This window comes from Perna viridis, chromosome 8 (assembly GCF_037379345.1).
Source record: "Perna viridis isolate PV_CMFRI_1.1 ecotype Kerala chromosome 8, ASM3737934v1, whole genome shotgun sequence".
Classification (NCBI taxonomy): Eukaryota; Metazoa; Mollusca; class Bivalvia; order Mytilida; family Mytilidae; genus Perna; species Perna viridis.
Window position 1 is genome coordinate 33,008,046 of NC_142452.1, and position 22,899 is coordinate 33,030,944.

General features: G+C 32.1%; 1 protein-coding gene across 1 annotated transcript; it reads right to left on the minus strand.

The window, feature by feature from the left end:
• Window positions 1-546: 546 nt before the first annotated feature.
• On the minus strand, window positions 547-22,675 carry LOC148610291 (eukaryotic translation initiation factor 4 gamma 2-like). Its single transcript, XM_088542630.1, has 23 exons — window positions 22,558-22,675; window positions 20,842-20,974; window positions 19,535-19,678; window positions 18,894-18,996; window positions 17,437-17,547; window positions 17,166-17,232; window positions 16,578-16,670; window positions 16,115-16,284; window positions 15,548-15,658; window positions 14,624-14,695; window positions 13,801-13,936; window positions 13,294-13,518; window positions 12,624-12,928; window positions 12,067-12,153; window positions 11,617-11,702; window positions 11,127-11,179; window positions 10,519-10,598; window positions 9,713-9,971; window positions 8,558-8,762; window positions 7,531-7,642; window positions 7,098-7,194; window positions 6,333-6,454; window positions 547-5,288 (listed from the first exon to the last, which is right to left on the minus strand). The coding sequence occupies exons 5-23, from the start codon at window positions 17,506-17,508 to the stop codon at window positions 5,226-5,228; spliced, it is 2,415 nt and encodes an 804-aa protein (XP_088398756.1). The 5' UTR covers window positions 17,509-17,547; window positions 18,894-18,996; window positions 19,535-19,678; window positions 20,842-20,974; window positions 22,558-22,675; the 3' UTR covers window positions 547-5,225.
• Window positions 22,676-22,899: the final 224 nt, after the last annotated feature.

The following is a 22,899-nucleotide window of genomic DNA, read 5'->3' on the forward strand; positions in this document are numbered from 1 at the left end:
TGAAGAATTTCTATGCACATCATACCATTAGAGTAATGATTTTGAAAGCCTTGTTTTCCAAGCTTTGCAATGGTATGCAACTTTAAGGTGCCATTTGTCCTGGAAATTCACAGTGAAACATTGAAAATCATTTGTTTAGCATGTAAAGTAATGGAAACGTTAGAAGTGGTTAGAGAGACCTAAATAACCCCCAAAATCTATTATAGCCTTTCTTTGGGGTGTGGCATCTTGTGGTAAATTTTCAAAGAGATCCATTCAACTTTACAAAGGTTATTATCCGGCCTTCAAGAAAAAGATGGGTTACTGGCCCCTCATTCCTTAGTCACAACCTCAAAAATCAGTCTTTCCTTCGTTGCAGCATCTTTCGGTACAACGGAGAGATCCATTTACAAACCAAATTGTTTGTGGAGGTATTGATGGACAAAATGAGTACAGTATATCCCCATCGTACATATGGGTGTATCATAGTTTGCAGACATTAAAACCGATTATCTAATAATACATGGGAATTGAAGATGACAAATAATTATAATAGTAACAACTAAACCTTTTAATATTTTTATTGGACATAGAGTTTTCTGAAAGACAATAGAAATTTACAAAACAATACATCAATACGATTTTTTACCAGTTATTACCAACACTTTCTAAGGATAAGTAACAGTTTCACTATTCCATTACTTCAATCAACGTCCTCTATAAATTATTCTAGGGCAACAGCATTTAATGCAACATCAACAGATCCACCAGCATTTTAAAAGGATGATAGAATTGAGTCTCATTTTATGAGAACTAAATCTCTTCTACTCAACTAAGCCAAATCAAACGAGTTCATTTTACAAGAACATGAAATCTTCCCATCTCATTTTATCATACACCAACCAACCAGTCTGATCTTGTAAAAAAATTCTCCGAAAAAATTTGAGAATATACTACATGCACGATTATTTCTGTTCCCATCAGCAACACAGCCACATGGAATAAATTGGCTGATCTAGCTACCATAAGCTGTGAGTACACAAATAAAGTGTTACTTCGTCTCTAGAAATTGTTGGACTAATAACTATTTTATCCACTTTTACACCTAACACTCATAATTGTACACGAGATAATATATATAAAGATATCAACATACCATTAAATGTAACGACCATTCTGTTCAAAGACTAAACTGACAAAACACAAATACAAAATCACAAGATACAAAATAAGTTCACATCAACATGATACTCAACCTGATTTAATATCTTATAAATCAGATAAATTATTACGCTGTTCTATTACGGGGGCAGGACACTCTCACCCATAGAAGCAGTTTTAAGCGAAATCTACAATTTCATTCAATTTCCAGAGTTCTGACATCCACCCATAGAAAAATAAAATGAAGTTTCTTCTCTTCATATCTCATATTTTTTAATGAAACAGCCTTTAGTGAAAATTTGACAGATTGATTGATTGATTGATTGATTATGGTTTTAATTCCTTATGAAAAATTTTCAGATAATTAATTTGTGAAATATCTAACTGTGGGACTTTCAAACTCCTCTTGTTAAGAGATCATATTTGGCCAATTCTATCAAAGACCAACATTACATACTTAGGTACAACCTTAAATGCTTCAGAAATGCCTTACAATTTGTGGGATTAACATGCTCTTCTGTCATGAGGTATTAAAATAAGGGTATACGATTGATGCAACATTTAGAGATTCTTCACAGAAATTTTATTGATTCCACTTACATGTAGCAGTGCCACAGTAACATAGACTACAAAAAACTAATAGGACACTCAGTTTACACAAAAGAAAAAAGAACTGATATCGAGAAATGCAACGAATGCATCAGCTTGTAACCTATAATAAAATAGTAACAAAGGTCTTCATCAAGTGTAAACACCTTGAAGTAAGCTCTGGAAATGCCCGGCAACAAAAGTAATAAAATCCATGGTAACAGAACAAAGTCCCAAATTATTGCTACAAAAATGTCACCTTCCATAAATCAGACCCCTAAATTGAATATGTAAAATCCCATGTTCTACTATCATGCTACATGAACTTAATTTATACCCTGTGTGTTTCCTCTACACACTACCAGTCCAGTGGTAACACATATTAATATATAATTCATTTTGAATTTATGAATAAACTTAAATTCATTTTCAGTATCATTTATGAATAAACTATTTACAAGATCAACATGAATTTCTAACTCATCTAAAAATTGTATCTCTATATATCAAAAGACAAACATTTCCTGATTTTTTTTCAGTCGTAAATTTTTTATCATTCATTCATGACTAATTCAATTTTGTCAATTTTGTTTCCCAGATATAAAAAAATGAGTTTAAATCATCGGTAATGACAGCTTTAAAAATGTTTTGGCATGTTAGAATATCTTCTCCACATATCCATTGTGCTTCAGGAGGCAGACCTAGGGTAAGGAATACAACTCATAGAAATCATTGGAACGTTTGTATTCATCATTTAACATCAATCTCATGTAAGCATCAAAGTGACTTGGAGTGATTCCATTCTGTTTCAGAGAAAATCTTGAAAAGCTTCAGTGAAATTGAATATGATACAAACATATCACTGATTTCAAGATGTATGTCCCTTACCCTAGGTCTACTACCTTAATTTAATCTAATACTTGGGGTAATTATTTTAATGTTTTTTTTTTCCTTCTCATTCAGAGTTTTAAGCATAAAAGTTATTCTTACAGTATCTATTACTTTCAAATCCCCTGTAAAATTAGCAAACATTAGAACTTTGTAAAAGATCTAAATTTTTTGGGAGGAAAAGTAGGAAAGCCTTATAATAATTTTGTACAGATGTTTTATCTAAATATGTAGGTGCATATGTAACTTCCATAACTATGAACTACCAGGATAAGACTTTATAATAAGATATGAAATATAGACAGAAAGCAAATAAATAATTAACTATGTTAACGCTATAAAGATGTACATGCGTACAGGAAATATGAAGTAATTAAAGTACCAGTCCTCATAAAATTCAGACACAATCTATAGTAGAGGTGATTCATTGTGCACAAAAACCCACCATACAAACAATGCATTTTGGTCTACATGTGCTATACTTTAATGTAAATCCTTTCTGTTTTCAGAACTGTATTTTCGAGAAAACTATATATTCATCTCCCACAGAAATCAACCAAATCAAGAACAATAGCTCTTATGAAAGCCAATTAAGTACCAGTCCATATAAAATTCAGACATTGCCAATGGTAAAGTGATTCATGGTGTAAAAAAACCCACAGAACAAACGATGGTTTTTCAGTCTACACATGCTGTATATTAACATAATAATAATCATTTCTGTATTCAGATCTCCACTTTTGATAAAATCATACATTCATCTCACAATGAAATCGACCAAATGGAACCAAATCAAGAATGATAACTCTCGCAAAGTACCAATTTCATGCACAATCTATATAATTTTTATCTCAAAAGCGCATCAACCAAACGAAAAACTGGTTATATGATCAGTTACTGTTTCTGAACAAGAAATAAAACTGAATTCAGTGGGTTTTTGACATGTGTGAATCACCTTCTGCCTGACTTTTAAAAGGACTGCTACTTCTGCCTGACTTTTAAAAAGAAAGCTACTTAAGTACAATCTATGTAATTTTAACTTAAAATACAACATCCAAATGATAATCAAAGACTGTTGTCTGTAACTTTCTGAATTAGAAAAATTGTGAATTCAGTGGGTTTCTGACATGTACAAATCCCCTCCTGTCTGATTTTTATGACTGCTACTTAATACATGAGAGATCCAGAAAACCTACAAGACTAGCATGAAACATATGTGACTATTTTCTGGTTAACAAGATGAATTAACATACAATTGTTATACAACTGTTATAGTTTTACATTCTAGAATTGTAAAAAAAATCATACAAAAAAATTCAAAACAAACATTTTTTTTCTTTAATTCTTTAAGTAACATTTTTGCCATTCACAGCCTATAAATCCATTCATTACATCGCTGCATCTTTCATTAATAAGCATACTTTCATTTATAATTAAAATTGAGGGATGAATTTCAACATGATTTAATTAACATGGAAATAGATTTGCAAGAAACATGATCTTTTGGAAACCGTCACCATTGCGAATGTGATAATGGATACATTTGTCAATGCAGATTTCTGCATCTGTAAAAGTTTGGGCTTTACATGTAAAATATAATATAATATTTCATGTCTGACATGCATAATCTACATATATATGCGAGTTTTGACAAAATCAACAAAAATTTTGAAAATGAATTGATTATTTTGGAAAGACAGAGAGAAAAATCTCACATAAAACAATAAAAATAAAAAGTATTGCAACTATGACTCATTAGATGGATGAAATATACGGGGCAGCACCATCAATGTCCAAAAAATACATAATCAAGCTAAGCCATATAAAACCAGCTTTTAAGAAAAAGAATAAGCTTGATTTTGTTCAAGTTTTGGCAGTGTTGATGTTGTAAAAAGCATAACATCAAAAAGTACAGCTGTAACATTTTGAAATTTGACCACAAACAATATGGGAAATGATTTAAAATTTTCAGGCACACTTTCATTCGGAATTATTAATTATACAGTGTGATTTCCTATTTCATTTTTTCTACATAAAATGCAAAACATCAGAAATAAATGCTTGTTGAGATCTGAGGAAACCAAATATCAATACAAAATCTTCATCTGTATAAAAGTTAATGACTGATGAAACGATGTTGGTTATAAATTTTTTTAAGCATGTTGAGCCAAATATAAATTGGTATGCATCTTCTATCACTGATTAGCAGAACTTATTCTTTCGTGTTCAGATCCTAACTCCAATTTGGGCTCATAGAAATAAAACACAAAAATATTCTGTAATTGTATTTGTGTTTTCGTTGGAAATGTCAGATTTCTAGCTGTAATCTTTGAACTACTGTTATCAAAGCCATTCACAAAGCCAAGTTCTTGGAAAGTTGTGTCTGCAGCTTGCTAAAAGTTTTGCATGAAAAAGGTCATAACAAATTTTCTACGTCCATTGTATATATTAGTCCGTTAGTCACTGTAACAAGCTGGAATTGAGTCTAACTTTCCTACCAACTGTATAAACTTATATACAAAAATGTTCCTATTGTGAATTATCTCCCTTTCATTTCCTACACAGAAATATTATCTCCCTTCTTTTCTTTCATTACGAGTCAATTTACTTTAATCCTCTTCTTCATCTGATTCCTCTTCTGCCTGTTCAAGCCAAGTGAGCCAAGTGTTTACCTACAAAATCATTGTCAATATATTGAAACAGTGACATAGTGGAAATGTCCATGAGACAACTACCCCATTAATTCCCATTTAAGAAGGCAGACCTAGGGTAAGGGACATAACTCATGAAATCAGTGATAAGTTTGCATCATATACAATTTCATCATACCTTTTAAAGCTTCCCTTTGAAACAGAATGAAATCAGTCCAGGTTACTTTGATGCCTACATGAGATTGATGTAAAATGATGAATATGAACGTTCCAATGATTTGTAAGAGTTGTGTCCATTACCTTAGGCCTACTTCCTGAACAAGACAAGCATATGCATTGCAAGTTTACAAAATTACAAGTCTAAAGATGGACCCCTTTTGCAAGCCTTTTACTACAAGCATAACAACATGATTTTTACACTTCATAAAGTTTCAACAGAATCTATTGCTTATAAGCTTTAGGATGCATAAACCTTTCATTTAGATATATAGTTAACCTCAGGGGAGAGAATAGGGCCATACAAAAAAATGCCTAGATTCTCAGGCCACTTATTAAAAAAATTGATGTGGGAGGGAGGCTTATTATTATTATTATTATTTTATCAGAAGCAAGTTTTATGGTTTTTTTTCGAGAAATTTCATCGAATTGAACAATTATGTAAACTTACAGGATGTTGAGAAGTTAAATAAAATATTCCATAGCATTAAAACTTTACTGGAATATAAGATGTGAAATGAAATAAGAGCCATGTCTCCATAACAGACATACATTCGTTTTTAATAATCAATGTTAAATAACAGCCTCATTCGCATCCTATTTTTTACCTTTCTGTTAAGTGCGCAGATGAATCCATTAACTAATTAAAAGTCGATTCCGGACTGGATGTGAAATTTCCAGATTTTACAGTAATACAATCGCAGATGCGGGAAGGTGTGCCTCAGAACTTAGCATATTTTTTTAAGCTTTTAGTTGTCCATTTCATCAGTATTTTAATCTTAAATTCTATTTCTTGAAGTTAACTTAAAATTACTCAATGTAAGATTTTTCTACTTAATTTAAAACTACCTGAAACAAAGCCTTTCCTTTACCAGGATACTCATCATTGACCTCTTCTTTCCACTTCAGGAAAATCTCTTCATCTGCAATTTCTAAATCATAGTAGTTCATAAACAGCCGTAGTAGCATCCCTAAAATTATAGAAAAATAAAGTTAGTGATTAATGAGTTGAGGACCAGTTGAATGTATAGATATATCAAAAAGTCTTCTTGTTGCTTTTTCCAGACAACTTGATGGTTCTTATATATAGTAAATGCTTTTCAGTGAAGAAGATAAGAAAATAACGAACTTGTATGGGAACCTCTGAAAGACATGACTTCCTGTCAGACTGAAATCAGGCTCTCAGCACTTCCAAGCTACTACTTTATTTTACATTGAATACTACTTTGAGGACTTTGTCCTCTATAAAAGCTTCTCAACTGAAAATTTACACTGCATACTTAAAGTTAACTAGAATGTAGGGTTCAAAATGGATGGAGCTGGACTTATCAAAGTTTCAAATCAAGGGTCCACTAGTGAGGTGTTCTACCACCTAAAACTAAATATTATAGGCTTTATCTTCCTAATGATAAACTAAATTCTATATTCACTTTCCTACAAGCACCAAACTTTAAACTTTCAGCAATCCCACTGTGTAAGACAGAATACTTGAGTAGCATACAATCTTACCTCTAGGGAATTGCTTTGTGTGACAGAATACTTGATTAGCCATGTATCTTATTTTTTAGGGAATTCCTCTGTGTGACAAAATACTGGAGTAGCATACAATCTTACCTTTAGGGAATTGCTGCGTGTGGCAGAATACTTGTGTAGCATACAGAGTCACCATCTGTAGGTCACTATGGTCATGTAAGAACATCTGCAGTACTCCCTGTACAAATATATCATATTATTATTAATTAAAACATGTGCCCATATCATACATGTATACTGAAAACAAATCAATATTTCTCTACTTTTTCAAAGGTAAAAGTCAGCCAATACCCTAGGACTGTAAAATTGATTTTTTTCACAATCTGGAATGCTAAAAAAACATATCCACATATATGTCTCACTGCCGAATTAAATGCATTCATAGTTGATATCAAAATTATCTAAATTGTATTATGTACTTATAATTTTTTGTATCAAATCATTTTTCTCCGGTGTTTCTCATAAGGACTTATAAATGAACCACAATTTTAATGTTCAGCCTCAGGGCCATTACCTTCATTTTATCCAGATTAAGTTTTTCTTTCTCTATAGCTGACTTCTCTGGAGTTATTGTTGTGTCAACATCTTTCCCCAAAGTACACTCTGCAGTTACATACTTAAGTACACTAAAATGATATCAGAAAGAAAATTTAACTTATTAATAAAAAATTAATTACAGTTGAAATGTGTTCGAGTTATTCGGAGTTCAAGAAATTGTATATTTCAGGATTTTTTTCATTGCCGGTCCGAGTTCGACTTCAATGTTAGAAATTGCTTACTTCCTTCTAAGTTAGTTCGTAGATCTTTTTTATGTGCTTTCAGAAGATTATGTGAATTGTGGACATTAAAAATGCTGTGTTTGCCTTTGAAAACGTTCAGAATTTGAGTTCCTTGTTCAAAATGGCTGACAAGTTCGTATAAAAGAGGGTTATTCTCCAAGTTTTATTACCAAACGGATAGACTAGTCAGTTCAGGTGTTCCAGATCGAAGTTTGAGAAATCAAAGGTTATTTTACTGATTGTATAGGAGAAAATTTTGGTACTTTGAATTGTGTTCAAGAAATCCTGGGTGTTCTAGCCATCGGAATTCGAGCAAGTGAAGTTCGACTATATCTACTTTTCAAGATTAAATATGCACCAAGTGGGGATACAAAACTGTCAATTTTAAAGTAAATTAGATTTGCTCTTAAAACCAAGTTACACAGGGTAAAACAGTTACATAGCTATCCAATAAAAAATCTTTATTTTCAAGGTATGAATACATGTAGGTATATTGTAGGATAAAAACCAGCATGACAACATCAGATCCCGGTGCCACATCAGTTGAAAAAAATACTTGAGTCTGGGAATATTCTTACATTTCCATGGTAAATTCAATCAAAGTCTTTGAAATTTATGACATCACAAACAGTTGAGAATTTTCTCTGACTTGGGTAATTTTTAGCTTTCATTGTGTCTTTCATGTAAGTATCATCCTATAAGTTTTGTAAAACTGAGGCCAGTATTTTTAGTATACAGTAGAACAAGATCTTATAAACTTACCATGTAGTTAAAACATTTATGAAACCTTTGGTATAGTGTAGACTGGGATCAACTTTGTCCTTGATCCATTTGTACAGAGCTGTGGCATTAGGTTCAGCCTGGATTTGTCGCCACAACTCAGATTGTACACGTAGTAACGGGAACATGAAACTCAGTCCCCTGTCTTCTAATATCTCCATCATCCTCTCTTTTGTCTGATCAATTTCTGTAAATAGAAGAATTCAATATCAGTGTATTGACTTTGTGACCACTTAACTTAAATCATAAATATTTAATAACTTATAGTGTTCCCAGAAGCTTGTTCTGAACTCTTAACACTGACCAGTCAAAGAGCTGAAAATTGAAAAGATTTGAGAAAATCCAAAGCAATTCCAGAAAAAAACCCTCAACTTTTAATGTTTATAAAACATAGTCCTGGTTACAGACCTGATTTTATGTGGCCAATAATCATATTGGGAATGACAACTACATCAAATAAATATTGCATAAAAAATATCACAAGCAACAATATGCAAAATTAACAGGAGCAAAAATAAGATTCATGGTATGTTGTATAATTTGGGTTTACATTTCAGGTAACTTTTGTAAGCTGCTTTACATTTTAAAGTATACGGGTAATACATTCTACATTAGAACTTTTTCATTTAGTATAATTAGAACCAGGATTGAACATCACTTCAAACAAAAAAAAGTTTCAAGGGCATACATTAAAAGTTTAAAACATACAACTGCCCTAAGGTATTACCCAGTTGTAAAACTAATCTGGTACATTTCTGGCATTAAACTTGCCTGAAGCCTTCATATTGTTGTTCAGTACATGTACATACCTGTAACAATCTAAATTGTGCATGATCCCTTTTGATACTTTGCAAACAAAACATGTTTCAACTAACAAGATGTAGTATGCTACAATCGTGCTAAGAATACCCCAACTCAACCATTTCTGTCAAATATGTGACAGGAAAAACAGTACAAGTGATCATGCAAAAGCAATTGACCAAATATCGAAACATTCCCCCACATAGAAGCTGAGAAATCTGTTACAGAAAAATGTAACAGATGGACAGACAAGAATATTGCAATCTAGCCTCCAGGTGTAAAAAAGTCCATTTTATGTGTAAGCGCACAAGACTATCACACCACATCTCTTCTTACCAGGCAACATTTTCTGTAGATTTATTTTACTGTTGTTGAACGTAGTCACAAGCCAGTCTTTCTCCTTCAATTTGTGTATCTGTTGTAGACAGAGTAAAAACAAGGGATAATAAGCCCCATTTTCTAAAGGTTCTGACAGTTCAGCTAGAGTAATTATCCCCTCTGTTACTGCCATCGCTGCAAACTTGGCCAAGTACGTCTTGATGAGGGGTGCCTCGGCTTCCATTGCTGCCATACTGTCTAACAACATTTGGAGTCCCTAGAAAGAAATTATGCATCAGATATTATATCACATGTAACTTCTAAGGTCATGACTAAGTTAAATTGATTTTCATTTTTGGACTTCTCAAGAAAATATTGTTAAAAATGTAAACTCAGAAATAATTACATCCACATCTTATTGCAATTTTTACACGTAAAATGTAATTATAACAATTGGTACATAGCTGAAATGTGAAATATTCATTTTGGAGAAATCTGTAATAAATAACATTTTTACTACAAATACATGTATTTCTTCACCATAATTTTCAACATGATGTAACTGAATTGAATACCAGACCCAAAGCTAATCGTCAAACGGGTACAAATAATGGAGAGTGACGCTTGTGGTGCATGTAGTTCTAGGATTTATGAAAATTTTAACTTTCCCTGAATTATTTTTAGAAAACAAATCTCTTTCCCACAATACAAATGAAAGATAAAACCAGTGAAATTAAAATTTTCCTAGGTCAAAATCTACTTTCCACGGGTGATGGGAAATGGGAATTCTAAAACACTGATGCACACCATACTGAGCAACTTACATCCATAAAATGAGAAGGAATGATGAGATTTTCTCCTTTCATTGCAGTAATAAGCACCATAACATTTTCTCTCTCCTCATCTACAAGAACGTAAAAAAAATCATCCTATAAACAAGTACTGAAAAGGTATTATGGTCAAACGCTTATTCAGGTCTTTGTGGACTTGCCGTTTTATAATGTTGATTTTTTAACATAAAAATAACAAATATATAACAATAGGACATGTAATTTCTTTCTGAACACTCATTGTATCGATGACTTTTATTATTCAACAAATTCTAAAACCATCTTCATGCAACTTGACATACATTTATAGTGAAGTCTGTACAAGCACACTAATTTATGACTAGATACTGTTCAATTAGGACTATGTGCAGTAAAAATTTTCCTGATTAATTGCCACTTCAATCATTTGTAGACATTACAATCTGGGAATTTCTTTTTTTTTTATCAGTTTTAAACAGAAAGTCATCATTCCAATGGGATTTCTTTCATAAACGTCAATTCAAAATGAAGTGGTATCAATAAATGATACTTTTACACTAATTACGCCTCAAAGTACACTTACCATGCCTCATAGTACAACTTAACTAGCCTTTAAAACCTACCATTTTTATCAACTGTTCCCTTCATCATTTTCACCAATACTTCTGGCATCAATCTAAAAATAAAATATTATTTGTAATATAAAGAGAAACAAAGAAAATCTTTTTAACATAAAAAAAGATTGACCCAGAAATGATGAATCAAACAGAAACTTTGACCCTTGATGCAGTCTTTCCCATATAAATTTTTGATAACAAGCCTGAGCTAAAAAATTTTAAATGAATTCATATAGAAATCAGTGGCTTGTAAGCCAAATTCTGCAAGCCCACCAGCATTTGGGCTGGGGGGTGGGTAAAGTGTTGACTATATAAATATATAAATCAACTGGTGCAACACTATAAAGAATAAGGTTGTACAAGGTTGGAAAAAATACAAATTCAAAAGTTCTAAACAAATACATGTATTTCTAACACTCCATTTCAACTATTATGACTATAAATATGTGTCTTCAAAATACTTATATTAGTGTATAAAATGTTTATAACAACCTACTTTTTAGGGCAATTCAGATCTTTAAATGTATTAATAGCATCATTACAGCCAGCACCATTCTCCAGATAATCTGTCAGAATTTCAGCCTGAAAGGTACAACAAAGAACATCAATATTTTGTAGGCATATTGTTTTCACACTGAACAGGGATTTAAGAAATTCTCCACAGGCTTAATCTAGGTTTCTTGGGTTATTTCTGAACTGAACTTATAACACATAAAGAGCAAATTTTAGAAAGGGGATATGATTTTTCTACTGGCAAAATTGAATTTAAACATGCATTTAACAATATTACCCTTAAATTCCATCACTGTTGATCTCAGTAAATGATATCACAATGAATATATCATTTTTTCTCTAAAAGAATTCTGGGATAATTCAAAGCAAAACTACATGTTATGATGTATATGGTATGATACATAATATGGAACCATTATGTAATTAAACTTACAGTTGCTTTGTAAACTTCCTCTTTGCTAGGAACAATTTTCTTGACTGGCTTGGGTTTCTCTTTCTCTTGCTTAATGGTGATTGGTTGCTATAAATAGATCAACATAAAAGTTATCTTATATTTTTTAACATGCCCATTACCTCAACTTAGCAATAAATGTAGTACTGTGAATAAATGTAGTGCTGTGATAAAATGTAGTGCTGTAAATAAATGTAGAAATGTAGTACTGTCAATAAATGTAGAAATGTAGTACTGTGATTAAATGTAGTATTGTCAAAGTACTTTAATTCATTGATACCAGTTTTTGTGTATCAGGGAAGAAACACAAGTCTGTGGATTCTTGAATTTGTGGTTTTAATGTTTTCAGTACAAACATCCATGGGAATCTCTTATTCATTGGGAACCAAATTTCGTGGTTTGGTCTACCCACGAAAAAACCATTATTTAAATAAGAAATATAAATTTCTTTTATGTGTTGCAGTGCATTTTGATAACATAGAAAATGTTCCACAAGCATTAAAGCTTTCAACCTCACAGAACACCTGAAAGATAGTCACCTGCTTATTGAGGAGCGGCTTCGGAGGTTCAGGTGGAGTAACCACCATTTTACTCATCTGACTTGTTGGTGGTGCTCCTTGAGCTGAACGAGGTAAATTGCTTGGGGAAGCTGGTTTAAACACATTGAAATTTTTGGCTGGCCTTAAACTAATTTCTTCCTTTTGTGGATAAGTGCCACCAACACCATTCATCATAGCCATTGGAGTGACTGGTTGGTTGGGTGGGGGAGGCGACATCTGTGCAGGCTGCTGTGACAACTTAGCAGCAAACCTTGGAGGCAGGTCCCTGTTCTGCTGAGTACCTGCTGAAAATGAGATTTTGTTTTCCATTATAGTAGAAGCTAAAATATACTAAAAGACTGAAAATGAATAGATGTCTCTAGAAACTTTGTGTATATTTCAATTTTACTTCTTCATATTCACTGCAATCAAGGTAAATCGTGAATTTCAGCATGGAGCGGTGACAGGCAGGTTACTGAAACTAATTTTCAACAAGAAAGTTTAAAAAAATGAGTACTTATTTAACAAAAAAAATCTGGACTTCAGAAAGACAGTGTAAATCATTTCCAAGGTGGAAACTCCAAATAAGTATACATCTCCATGAAATCAGAGTTATGTATCGTTCGAAAATATTAATCTTCAGCAAAATAATTAATGTGTATATAACTACCTTGTTTTCTCTGTTGTTGCTGCTGCTGCTGATTTGGGGTAGATTGAGGTGAGAGTCTACCAGTCTGTTGTCCTGGAGAACCATTCTGTCTCTGGTTCCCTGTCCTACCCATCATGTTCTGGTTCTGTTTATTGTAGTTTACATAGCCTTGTCCTTGTTTTTGTTTAGGTATGTAACCTGGAGCATCATTTATAACACCTGGTCCTGTCCCAGTTCCTATCGTACCTATAGAAGATATATATATGTGTATATATGGACAGGCAGACAGACAAACAGGTTCTTTTATTCCCCAACTTTGAGGGGGTATAATAATTTAATACATTTAATACTTTATATTCCTCTAGAACAGTGAAAATTTTTCAAACTGAATAAAAGAAGCCAAATTAAAAAACAATATCTTTATTTTTATAAACAGATTAGGCTGTCTAAACCAGTATTTATAATAGCAATGTCAATTGCTCAGGACTGTGGCTGAATAATTACGAACATTATGCACCTCAGACTTACCCATAAGCATCCCAGGTCCTGACATGCCAAACAGATCTGTAAGATTATTACCCCCTTGCCATTGTGGTGCCATTCCACCATTCATCCCTCGTCCCATAAACCTCGACTGGTTTGGTGGTATAAATTCACCAAATTCCTATAATGCATAAGGAAGACACATATTACATGAAGACAAACAAACTCCAATACTATCTTTATATTTTCTGAGCAATGTTAGCTTTTCAATATTTTTGTTCAATTACTTCAAGGTCCATAACCTATATTTTCTAGGCCATTTAGCTCCAATACCTTTTTTTTTCGATGAATTCAAAGAATAACATATCAACAGAGCAGAAAAATTATTAAATCATAGCTGCAACTACCCCAAATATTTAAGCCATAATGCTGACAAAGTGACATAGACAACCATCAGACACTCATTACAATACACAACTAGACACTCATTACATAACACAATTGCCATTTATGTGCTGTAGAATTACCACCTTATCTTTAATAAAATAAATCTGAAATCCACATTTTATGTTATGAGTTTAACACAGACCTGATTTTACAAGGTCAACAAATAAAGTGAACACTGACAAAAATCTAAAGTAAATGCACAGTAAATAATCATAAATGTAAAATTTGAGTTTGTAATTGATGAAGAAAATCAGTCATCAAATTCACAGAAAATTGTAGTTGTAAAATTCATCATAAGTGTTAACTTCACATAAGACACCACAACTTTCAACGAATTTTTCACTTACAGACTTTTATGAAATCAACCACAGTTCTACTAATCAGAAATATAGCATGTTTATCTGAGTTTTACTATACTTACATCAGCTGCTTCAAGACGTATCTCAGTTATTGTCCTTGGTCCATTATCTTTAGCAACATGCCTTGGTACCCACTAAAATTTCAATCAATACAATTCATCTTAACACTGAAACAGCTTAACAATGTTTTAACAGTCTATTCTTGCACTTTTAATATACTTTTTATTTCAAACTACATGAGTTAATTAACAACAATCATTCAATAGTGTATAAAAGTTTACAGTGCTTCGTGTACAGTGCTTCATGCAACCCTATCCACAGACCTGATTTTACGAGGTCATCAAATAAAGCGGAAATCAGTAAATTGGAAATAAATAAACAGTAAAAAAAAGATTCGTAACTGTTAATTTCTGATTTGAAAAAGCGGAATTCCACTTAAAAAAAATGGAACAAAATCACCCCTGTATCAATGACCTGATAATGCCTCTTCATAACAAATCATATTTTTTGTTGTATTTTCATTTTATGAAAATGATTGGTTAAATAAGGAATTTTATGATTTACAATATAGGTAATATGGAGCAATTCACAATCCGTAGAGTGTTATTTGCAGCCAAACTTCGAAGAAAAATAGGACAAACCCTAAGGTAAACGCTGAAACTGTCCTGATAATGAAATACATGATTCTTTCAAATTCAAAAGTTTTGATTCCACTACTAGATTTATTCCTGTTTTCAAGACGGAATTTCCAGAAATCCTAGATCTTCAATATAAATGCATGTAAGAACCAAATATGATTTCAGGCTTTGACTATGAAGAACAAAGCTGAACAGGAATATATTTGACTTCCTAAATTAAAAATATACTCAACATTAGGTTAAAGTTAAAACAATCACTTCTTTTTTAAATTCATCATTTACGACTGAACTTTTTTTTAGCCAGTCATGTTGCAGACGCTTCATCACTATCACTTAGAAAGCACTTACCTTTTTGTGTCTCAGTTCCGCAATATCCTGAAGCATAAACCTAATCCTTGAGGGTAAATCAGCGTTCTGTGAAAAACTTCTTATTCTCATAAAATATTGATCCATCCACGACTGAAAGTGTAATAACAGGCTATTCAATATTGAGAGAACAGGGAAACTTAATTCAAATATGAAGTAATATATGTTTGTCCAATCCAGCAACCAAATTCACTTCACACTTCATAATCCCCATCTTTATAGGGCCACATAACAAATTAGAAAACAAATCATCAATTGACAGCTGAGAAAATTTTACAGAATTCAGACAGAATAACAGACAGACACAGTGATTCATTGAGTGTCAGTATAATATAATCATCTACATGAGAAACTATTGTAAATTGGGTATTACAAGGTTTGCACAATCAATGAAAAAATTTAAGATCAAAACACAAAAAATATTAACCTGAATGCTGATAGATGAAAAAAAAATGTAGTACATACACAAAATAACATGTATATGAATATTAATATAACCAAAATATTTTAAAGATAGGAAGTCCTACATCTTATTCTGAATATATGCACCTTAGCTTTGGAAGTGTCAAGTCGACGTCCAACAGTTCTCATTATCTGACAGAGGCACTCAAGGTCTTCGGCCATATCTCGAACAGGTACATTTTTCTTCTTTTCCAGTAGCTGTTTAATGCATTTGTGTAAAATTCCTTCGTGTAACATTTCCAGCTTTCCAAGTTCACCTAATTGACAAAAAAACCAATATAAAACAAACTAACCCTTGTTTGAAATGCACATACATGCATTTGAATCAAAGGCCTCAAGTGATAGAAGAAATAAACATCTTGACTATAATTGGACATCTTTTAAGACAAAACCTTGTTGCTATTTTTTTTATGACAGCCCAAGAAGTTAATTACATTCCAAAGTACAGTTACATGTAAAAGATGATAATCTTTTCAACAGTCAAACAATTATATGTAGAAGTAGATGAAATCAAATTGACATTAAAAAGAAAATCTTATTATATACACACCAATAAACTTAATGTTTCCGAGCATTTTCCTTTTGGCCAGATGGTACTGTTCAGCTTCTTCAGGGGTGAGGGGTCCATCGTTGCGATCAAAAGCTGAAATTAAAAGAAATAAAATTAACACATGTAATTACTATCTCCACCTTTGTTTATGCTAGGCTATCCTTTGCGGTAAATTATTGTGACATAAACGGCCAGCCTATGGTCAAGTATAGATAAACAGGAGGCTCTGTAAATGATTTCTTATATCATAATTGTAAAATCTAGATTGGTAAAAGCAGAAATACGCTGCAACGCTAATTTTAATTTCTCCAATCTCCACAGTAGAGATGATGGAAGTGGAGTCACAGTGTCTCCACCAAACAGTCAAGTTATCATTTCAAAATATGTCTGTAATTAACATCTTCTATCTACATTCCAAAATATATTTAATGACTCGGGAAGTTAAAAAAAAATTCATTTGGGTACATGAACAAAAAATTGAAAATATCAAAATGAAGCAACTTTATCTCAGTTTTACTGTGATGGAGACACAGTGGTGAAAAATTGAGACTCCAATGTGGTGAATGAAGAAATGAAAATTAAGGTTACCTTCTGTTGCTCTAGATCTGTTCTCAAATTCATCTTGACACTTGTTTAAAAGGAGGCGGCGAAATGTCTGAAAGTAAAAACATACGAACTTAAAGTAAAGAACTTTAATAGTCACTTTTTTTAAGAGTAGACTGGGAAGTTGTTAAATAATAATTTTCACTGGAGACTGACAATAGAAAGTTGAAAATAGCCCAACCTAAACTTGAAATATTTCACATATAAAAATTTTACAAAATTACTAAATATCTTTCAATCCTTGACTGGTACTTACAGTTATATTTGAGGAGGCAGGTTCAAAGTTTGGTGCATCTTCACATAATTGGTGACATAATTGTGCGTACATAGAACTATACTTGGGTTCATCAAGGGCTTTTTCAAATATCTGAAGAAAAAACAATGCTCAAGTTGTCTCCTATAAAATACTGCATAAATGTGTCTTTTTATTTGTCACAATATACATTTGGGACTTAAGAATATGTTTGACTTATGATTGTGTTTGTTTTATACAGTTTCAAAATGCATTGAAATTGATACAATGGGATTTCTGGGGGAATCTGATTTGAACAGGTTTCCAATTTACTTGTGTTTTTTTTGGACAGGCTTTAATGTATGTGTACATTATGTAAATGTATGCATATGATCCTTAAGTCAGTTTTCTATCTCTGCTGAAGAGCAAGTAGTACAATTTGTGTCAAAGAGAGCCATAAAATATTCAGCTACTAGTCAGAACCATACAGTAGTTTTCTTTTTTAATCCAAATTGGTAATTATTTACACATTACAAAAAAAATGAAAAAAAATCTTTTTTACTAGATCTGGTTACTGGGAATTGACACAGACTGGTAAAAAACATAAATTTAAGTCCTTACATGGATTATGTACATAAGTAGCAGTCTTTGTAAGAATCATGTAAAATCTGAAAAATGTGATACAACCCAAAAAAAGACTACATACTTTTATGTTTGTAATGAAGTTGTTTTAAGGATCTATATTATGAAATGTGTAATTATTCATTAAAAACTTAAAAAAGGAGATAATCAACATTGACAACCCAATAGGTTCTATTGTATTTGAGTGTCATCAATAGAGTTATACGTATCTCTCTTAATTTTGAAATCTACAGTGTATTCTATATCATTTTTATGATGTTCTCCTAAAAACAGAGTTTATATGAAAAACCAAATGATAATTTCTATTTACTATGGCAATTCAAACAAAATATCAAAAATAAAAATATGTAGGCTTTTTTGTAGACACCCATGAATCACATTTTGAATGATTCTTAGCTTGAATACTACTAAAGAACACAAAGAAATCCTATCTTTCCAATGTAAACATGTCAGTCAGGTTTTATTGTAATACATTATAGTAGATTTTTATACTTTCATAAATATTATCTAAATACTTCATATATCATATCACAATGAAAATTAAAAACTAAATATATCCATATTAATTTGTTGCGAGATAATTTTCAACAGCTCTACTCCTACATGTATGACTATGAAACAATGTACCGTTACAAATAAGATTATTTTCAGTAAAAAGTACTTTGTTCCGTAAATGCCACTATAAGGAATGACACAATTTGTTTATGAAGTTTATAGCATAAGCTGTACACATAACAAGGATGGGTATAACCACAATTGATCTTGTGGGAATAGAAATTTTATTGGATGAAAAGTCCAGTAATAACCGAGTTTCTTACTGACTGTTACTACACACTTACCAATAAAATAACGCCATGGAGAATGGTATTGTTCTCTATTCCCACATTTAGGAGTTCTAAACTTAACTTATCAAACTTCTCTGGGGTGAGTTTGTTGAGTATTCTAAAAATACAGTTTTATACATTAAGTAAACATACATATTACAGTGAAAGAAATTAGCAGTAAACCTAAGAACCAAGTCTATGTAAAATCAAGCGGGTCTATGTTGAAATTGGCTCAAGTTGCTTTAAAATGTACAGAGCTGTCTAAGTAAAATTTTGATGGGTCTATGTTGACAAAAAATTCAGTTTCTAACACTGGTATTATAATTACATGCTAGCATAATATTAATTTCTTAAATGCCTATAGCTCTGAAAGAGGTAGCTATATTAGTGTTATTTTCAGATCTGATTTTTTAATGTCACAAATAATGGAAGATGCATGTATGTAGTTTACCTTATGCAAGAAAAACATTGAAAATACAATGTACTGAAAAAGGAAAAGTATATTCCATATCAAGCATAAGTAAATCAGGTTTCAACATAAATACATGTATTTTGTTAAGTCCTACTTCCATTTCTTATCACTAATAAAAAAAATTGTGAATGCAATTTCACTTTACAAATACAACTTCCAACATGAATATCATCACAATACATACCCTCTAACTTTACGGAAAGTAACATCATGTTTATCATCAGGTTGGGGTACATCTCTTTTTACACTACTTGGAGGAACCCATCGGTTTTTAGGCAGTTTGGATGCTGAAGCATCCGATCCAGATAAAACGGGTGGTCTCTCGTCCCTAAATATACAGGAAGCAATTATGTTTTGATTATATGAAGCATGAAAATTTTGCATCCATCTTCACCACAAAGTACTAACACCACAAGCCTTCCTTTGAAGTTCTTCAATCAAAGGGTCATTTCATTTATCCAAAAATTAATAACTCTGTTATGAGCCACCTGAGACAAAAGCAAATGTACCAATACAATACTAGGAAGGACTTTTGGTATAAAGTGAAAACTTTCAAACTGGTCTAAAAACTCAATGAAAAACTCAAATTCAGCCTTAACCTTTTGCTCAACTACAATGTACTGTATATCACAAGCTAGTCTGAATATTTGGTGTTACCAATCTTCAAATCCTTCTTATAATTTACTAGTTGTATTACAAGATGCCTGATGAACATGAACATGTAGCTACATGTACATGCAGGGATGAACCTAGACAACAACGACAAGGAGATGTTTCCGTAAATTCTGTTTAAAAAATTTTAATACTGACATTTATGTCCAAGTTAGCTATAACCAAAACTTCCCCCTTTCAAAGACAAAAGAGAGAAGTTAGCACAAACGGAGAAGTTTTTACCAATTTCTACCTCAAGATTAGGCCCTGCATGTAATTTAAGTTAAAAATAGTTTTTTCTAGATCCAGATATCCATTTAACAACTCTTGATTTTATTTTAATAAAAATTTATATCTTTTGCATCTAAGATATTGATTGACATGGGATAAGCTTTATTTTCTTTCTTTTGAGATCCATAAGTGATTTTTTGTATTAACCCTATTCTGCAAAAAATTCAGAACAAAGACAAAACATTCATAAGCCCTGGTCCTTCCAAAACTTATTCCCTGATTGATTTGTGTAATCCACAATGTAAAACTGAATGCTCAACCCTCATCATCTTACTAGTCATCAATAATATTGGTCATCAGTCATTCAGTACTTTACTGTATACACAAAAGGAGGCATAAAAGAATTAACTGATTTACGATTTATCAATTATACAATGGACATTATTTGTTTTAGGGCTTTCGAAAGCCTTTACAGGAGAAGCTGACCATAAAATCCCAAACAGAAGGCCCCCTTTCAGTATACTTCCATGCAAATTTAATTGAAGCAAGTGAAAATTGCTACCTACAGCCTACTTTTGAAAGCACGAAGTTACATTCCTTCAAGCATACCTTCCTCCTACGTGTGGAGAAGTCCCACCCTGTCCTTGCTGTCCGTCCAGAATGTTTGCTGGTTTCTTATAACTGATCACACTTCAGCACACAACAAAAAAGAAATAAAATGAAAAGTCTTCTTCTGTTTTTTCTGGAAGGAAAACAAACAAATTGTAAATTTCAAACATTGTCTAGAAAAAGACAGCGCTTGTAAACATACAAGTTTCAGATACAGAGATCAGCCCTCTTTATACTCTTTTTCAGGTATGACAATTTATTTTGTAGTCTTCGTATGGTACAAATGTACTTTCAGTGGTTGGGAAAAACATTTTAAGATGGGGCTATTGAATATTGACATTTTGAAGGGCCATTTGTTATGAAAGCATGATTTTCTTTTAGATGAAAGGGATCATTTCCAGCTAGAAAGAGCAAATGGTCCATGACCACATGCCTTCCCAAATCCTATACCATCTGTACTTTATGAAAATGATCCCTAAAATCCTTAATTCTTCCATTTTTAAAATAATCAATATAGAGAGATTTACAATCTGTAGAGTGTAATTTTCAGTAAAATATGCAGAATCTGTAATTGAAAAATTCCCTGACAAATGTGCATGTACAGTTAATCTGTTTTACAAAGTAATCACACTCTTATGTTGAGGTCCTAAGTCCTACATGTACCTTATGCCGTAAAATGTACATCTGAACCAACACTGTGAGGGGCCATTTTAAAGTTAAGTTGTATTCAACCAATCAAATCACTCAATCTTACTCTATTGGTCAGGAAAAAAAACAGGTGAGTGGAATTTTAAATTATATATCTTTTATACAAATACATGTCATCACTAGAAAAGTAACAAGACTGTGGTGTAAATATCAAAAATGTTTCTTAAGATGATACACACATACAAACTTATAGTTAAGATAAAGTACACTGTAAGTTGTAAGTAAATGTTAAGTTTTGTACCAGTCAATTTATTTCCACTGAATTGTGAATACAACTGTACATGAGCACAGGTACATGTACAATGTATGATGTGTTGACATGTGACAGTCTGTCAATGTACAGAGACTCCAATATTTCTAGACTGGTTAACTATGATGACTACATTTACTTGTTTGCTTATGACATTAAACGTTCTATGGCAACTGTCAGTAGTACAATTTCCTTTGTCTCTAGTCAGAGACATCTGGTTAGAATATGATTATGAACAGCTGATCAATATATTTGGTCAATTGGTGTGAACATCAAATCAGTTGCCACAAATTATATAGTTGTCATTTAGTTCTGACTGAGAGATAACATTATTAAAAATTATAAAAATCTGGTTTTGTTCTTGGATCAGATATTCTGCATCATTCTGACTATTTCAGATTTGGTTGGTAACAAACAAAAAATATGGGGAAACAAAGGAGTCAGTCCATTACATTCTACCAGGATAATATCATTTACTATGATTGTCTCCTCCTAATTACGCCAGGAATTATCTTCATTTACAAAAGAAAAATTATCTGTAAAATGTAGAGTATAAATAAAGAAAACTGTTAGTTACTGACAGAATATTTGAAAAAAAAATACATGTTATGGATCACGACAGACAAAAGTGATTTCATTTTCTTCGTCATTCCTTAATTTGGGGGAAAATATGACTTTAAAAGATTCTGTCGACAAAGCCGTATGCAAGACCAAGTCCAAATCATGCGAAAATCATTTTTGAAAGTAATATTACTTACAAACTTCGAATATTTCACTCAGTTGTGATATAACCAAACCCTGAAAAATGAAGAAAGCCAAAGTGAATGCTGGGTAATAAATTAGTAATTCCGTAGGTTTCCGAAGGATCACGGGAACGCCCGAATGAATAATGGTATAACTATTTTTGGAATACCGTAAATGATGTAAAAATAAATTACTAGGATTTTTGCACTGCATACGGTCGGTGGGTGTGACATTTCTTAATATTAAACAGTCAATTACGATCGTTCAAAAAACTGGTAGACCTATAATTTTTTGTCAAATGTTTTCATCTAGCTACCACTATACATATGGTTTTGATACATAATTTTCAATCTATT

Bases quoted from the DNA above. Each gene is read 5' to 3' on its own strand.
- LOC148610291 (XM_088542630.1), bottom strand. From the start codon at position 17,508: ATGTACGCACAATTATGTCACCAATTATGTGAAGATGCACCAAACTTT. The intron at 13,937-14,623 runs GTAAGTATAGTA...TATGCATTATAG, and splicing joins TACGTCTTGAAGCAGCTGAT to GAATTTGGTGAATTTATACC. The intron at 9,972-10,518 runs GTAAGTTGCTCA...ATTTCTTTCTAG, and splicing joins TTCCTTCTCATTTTATGGAT to GGACTCCAAATGTTGTTAGA.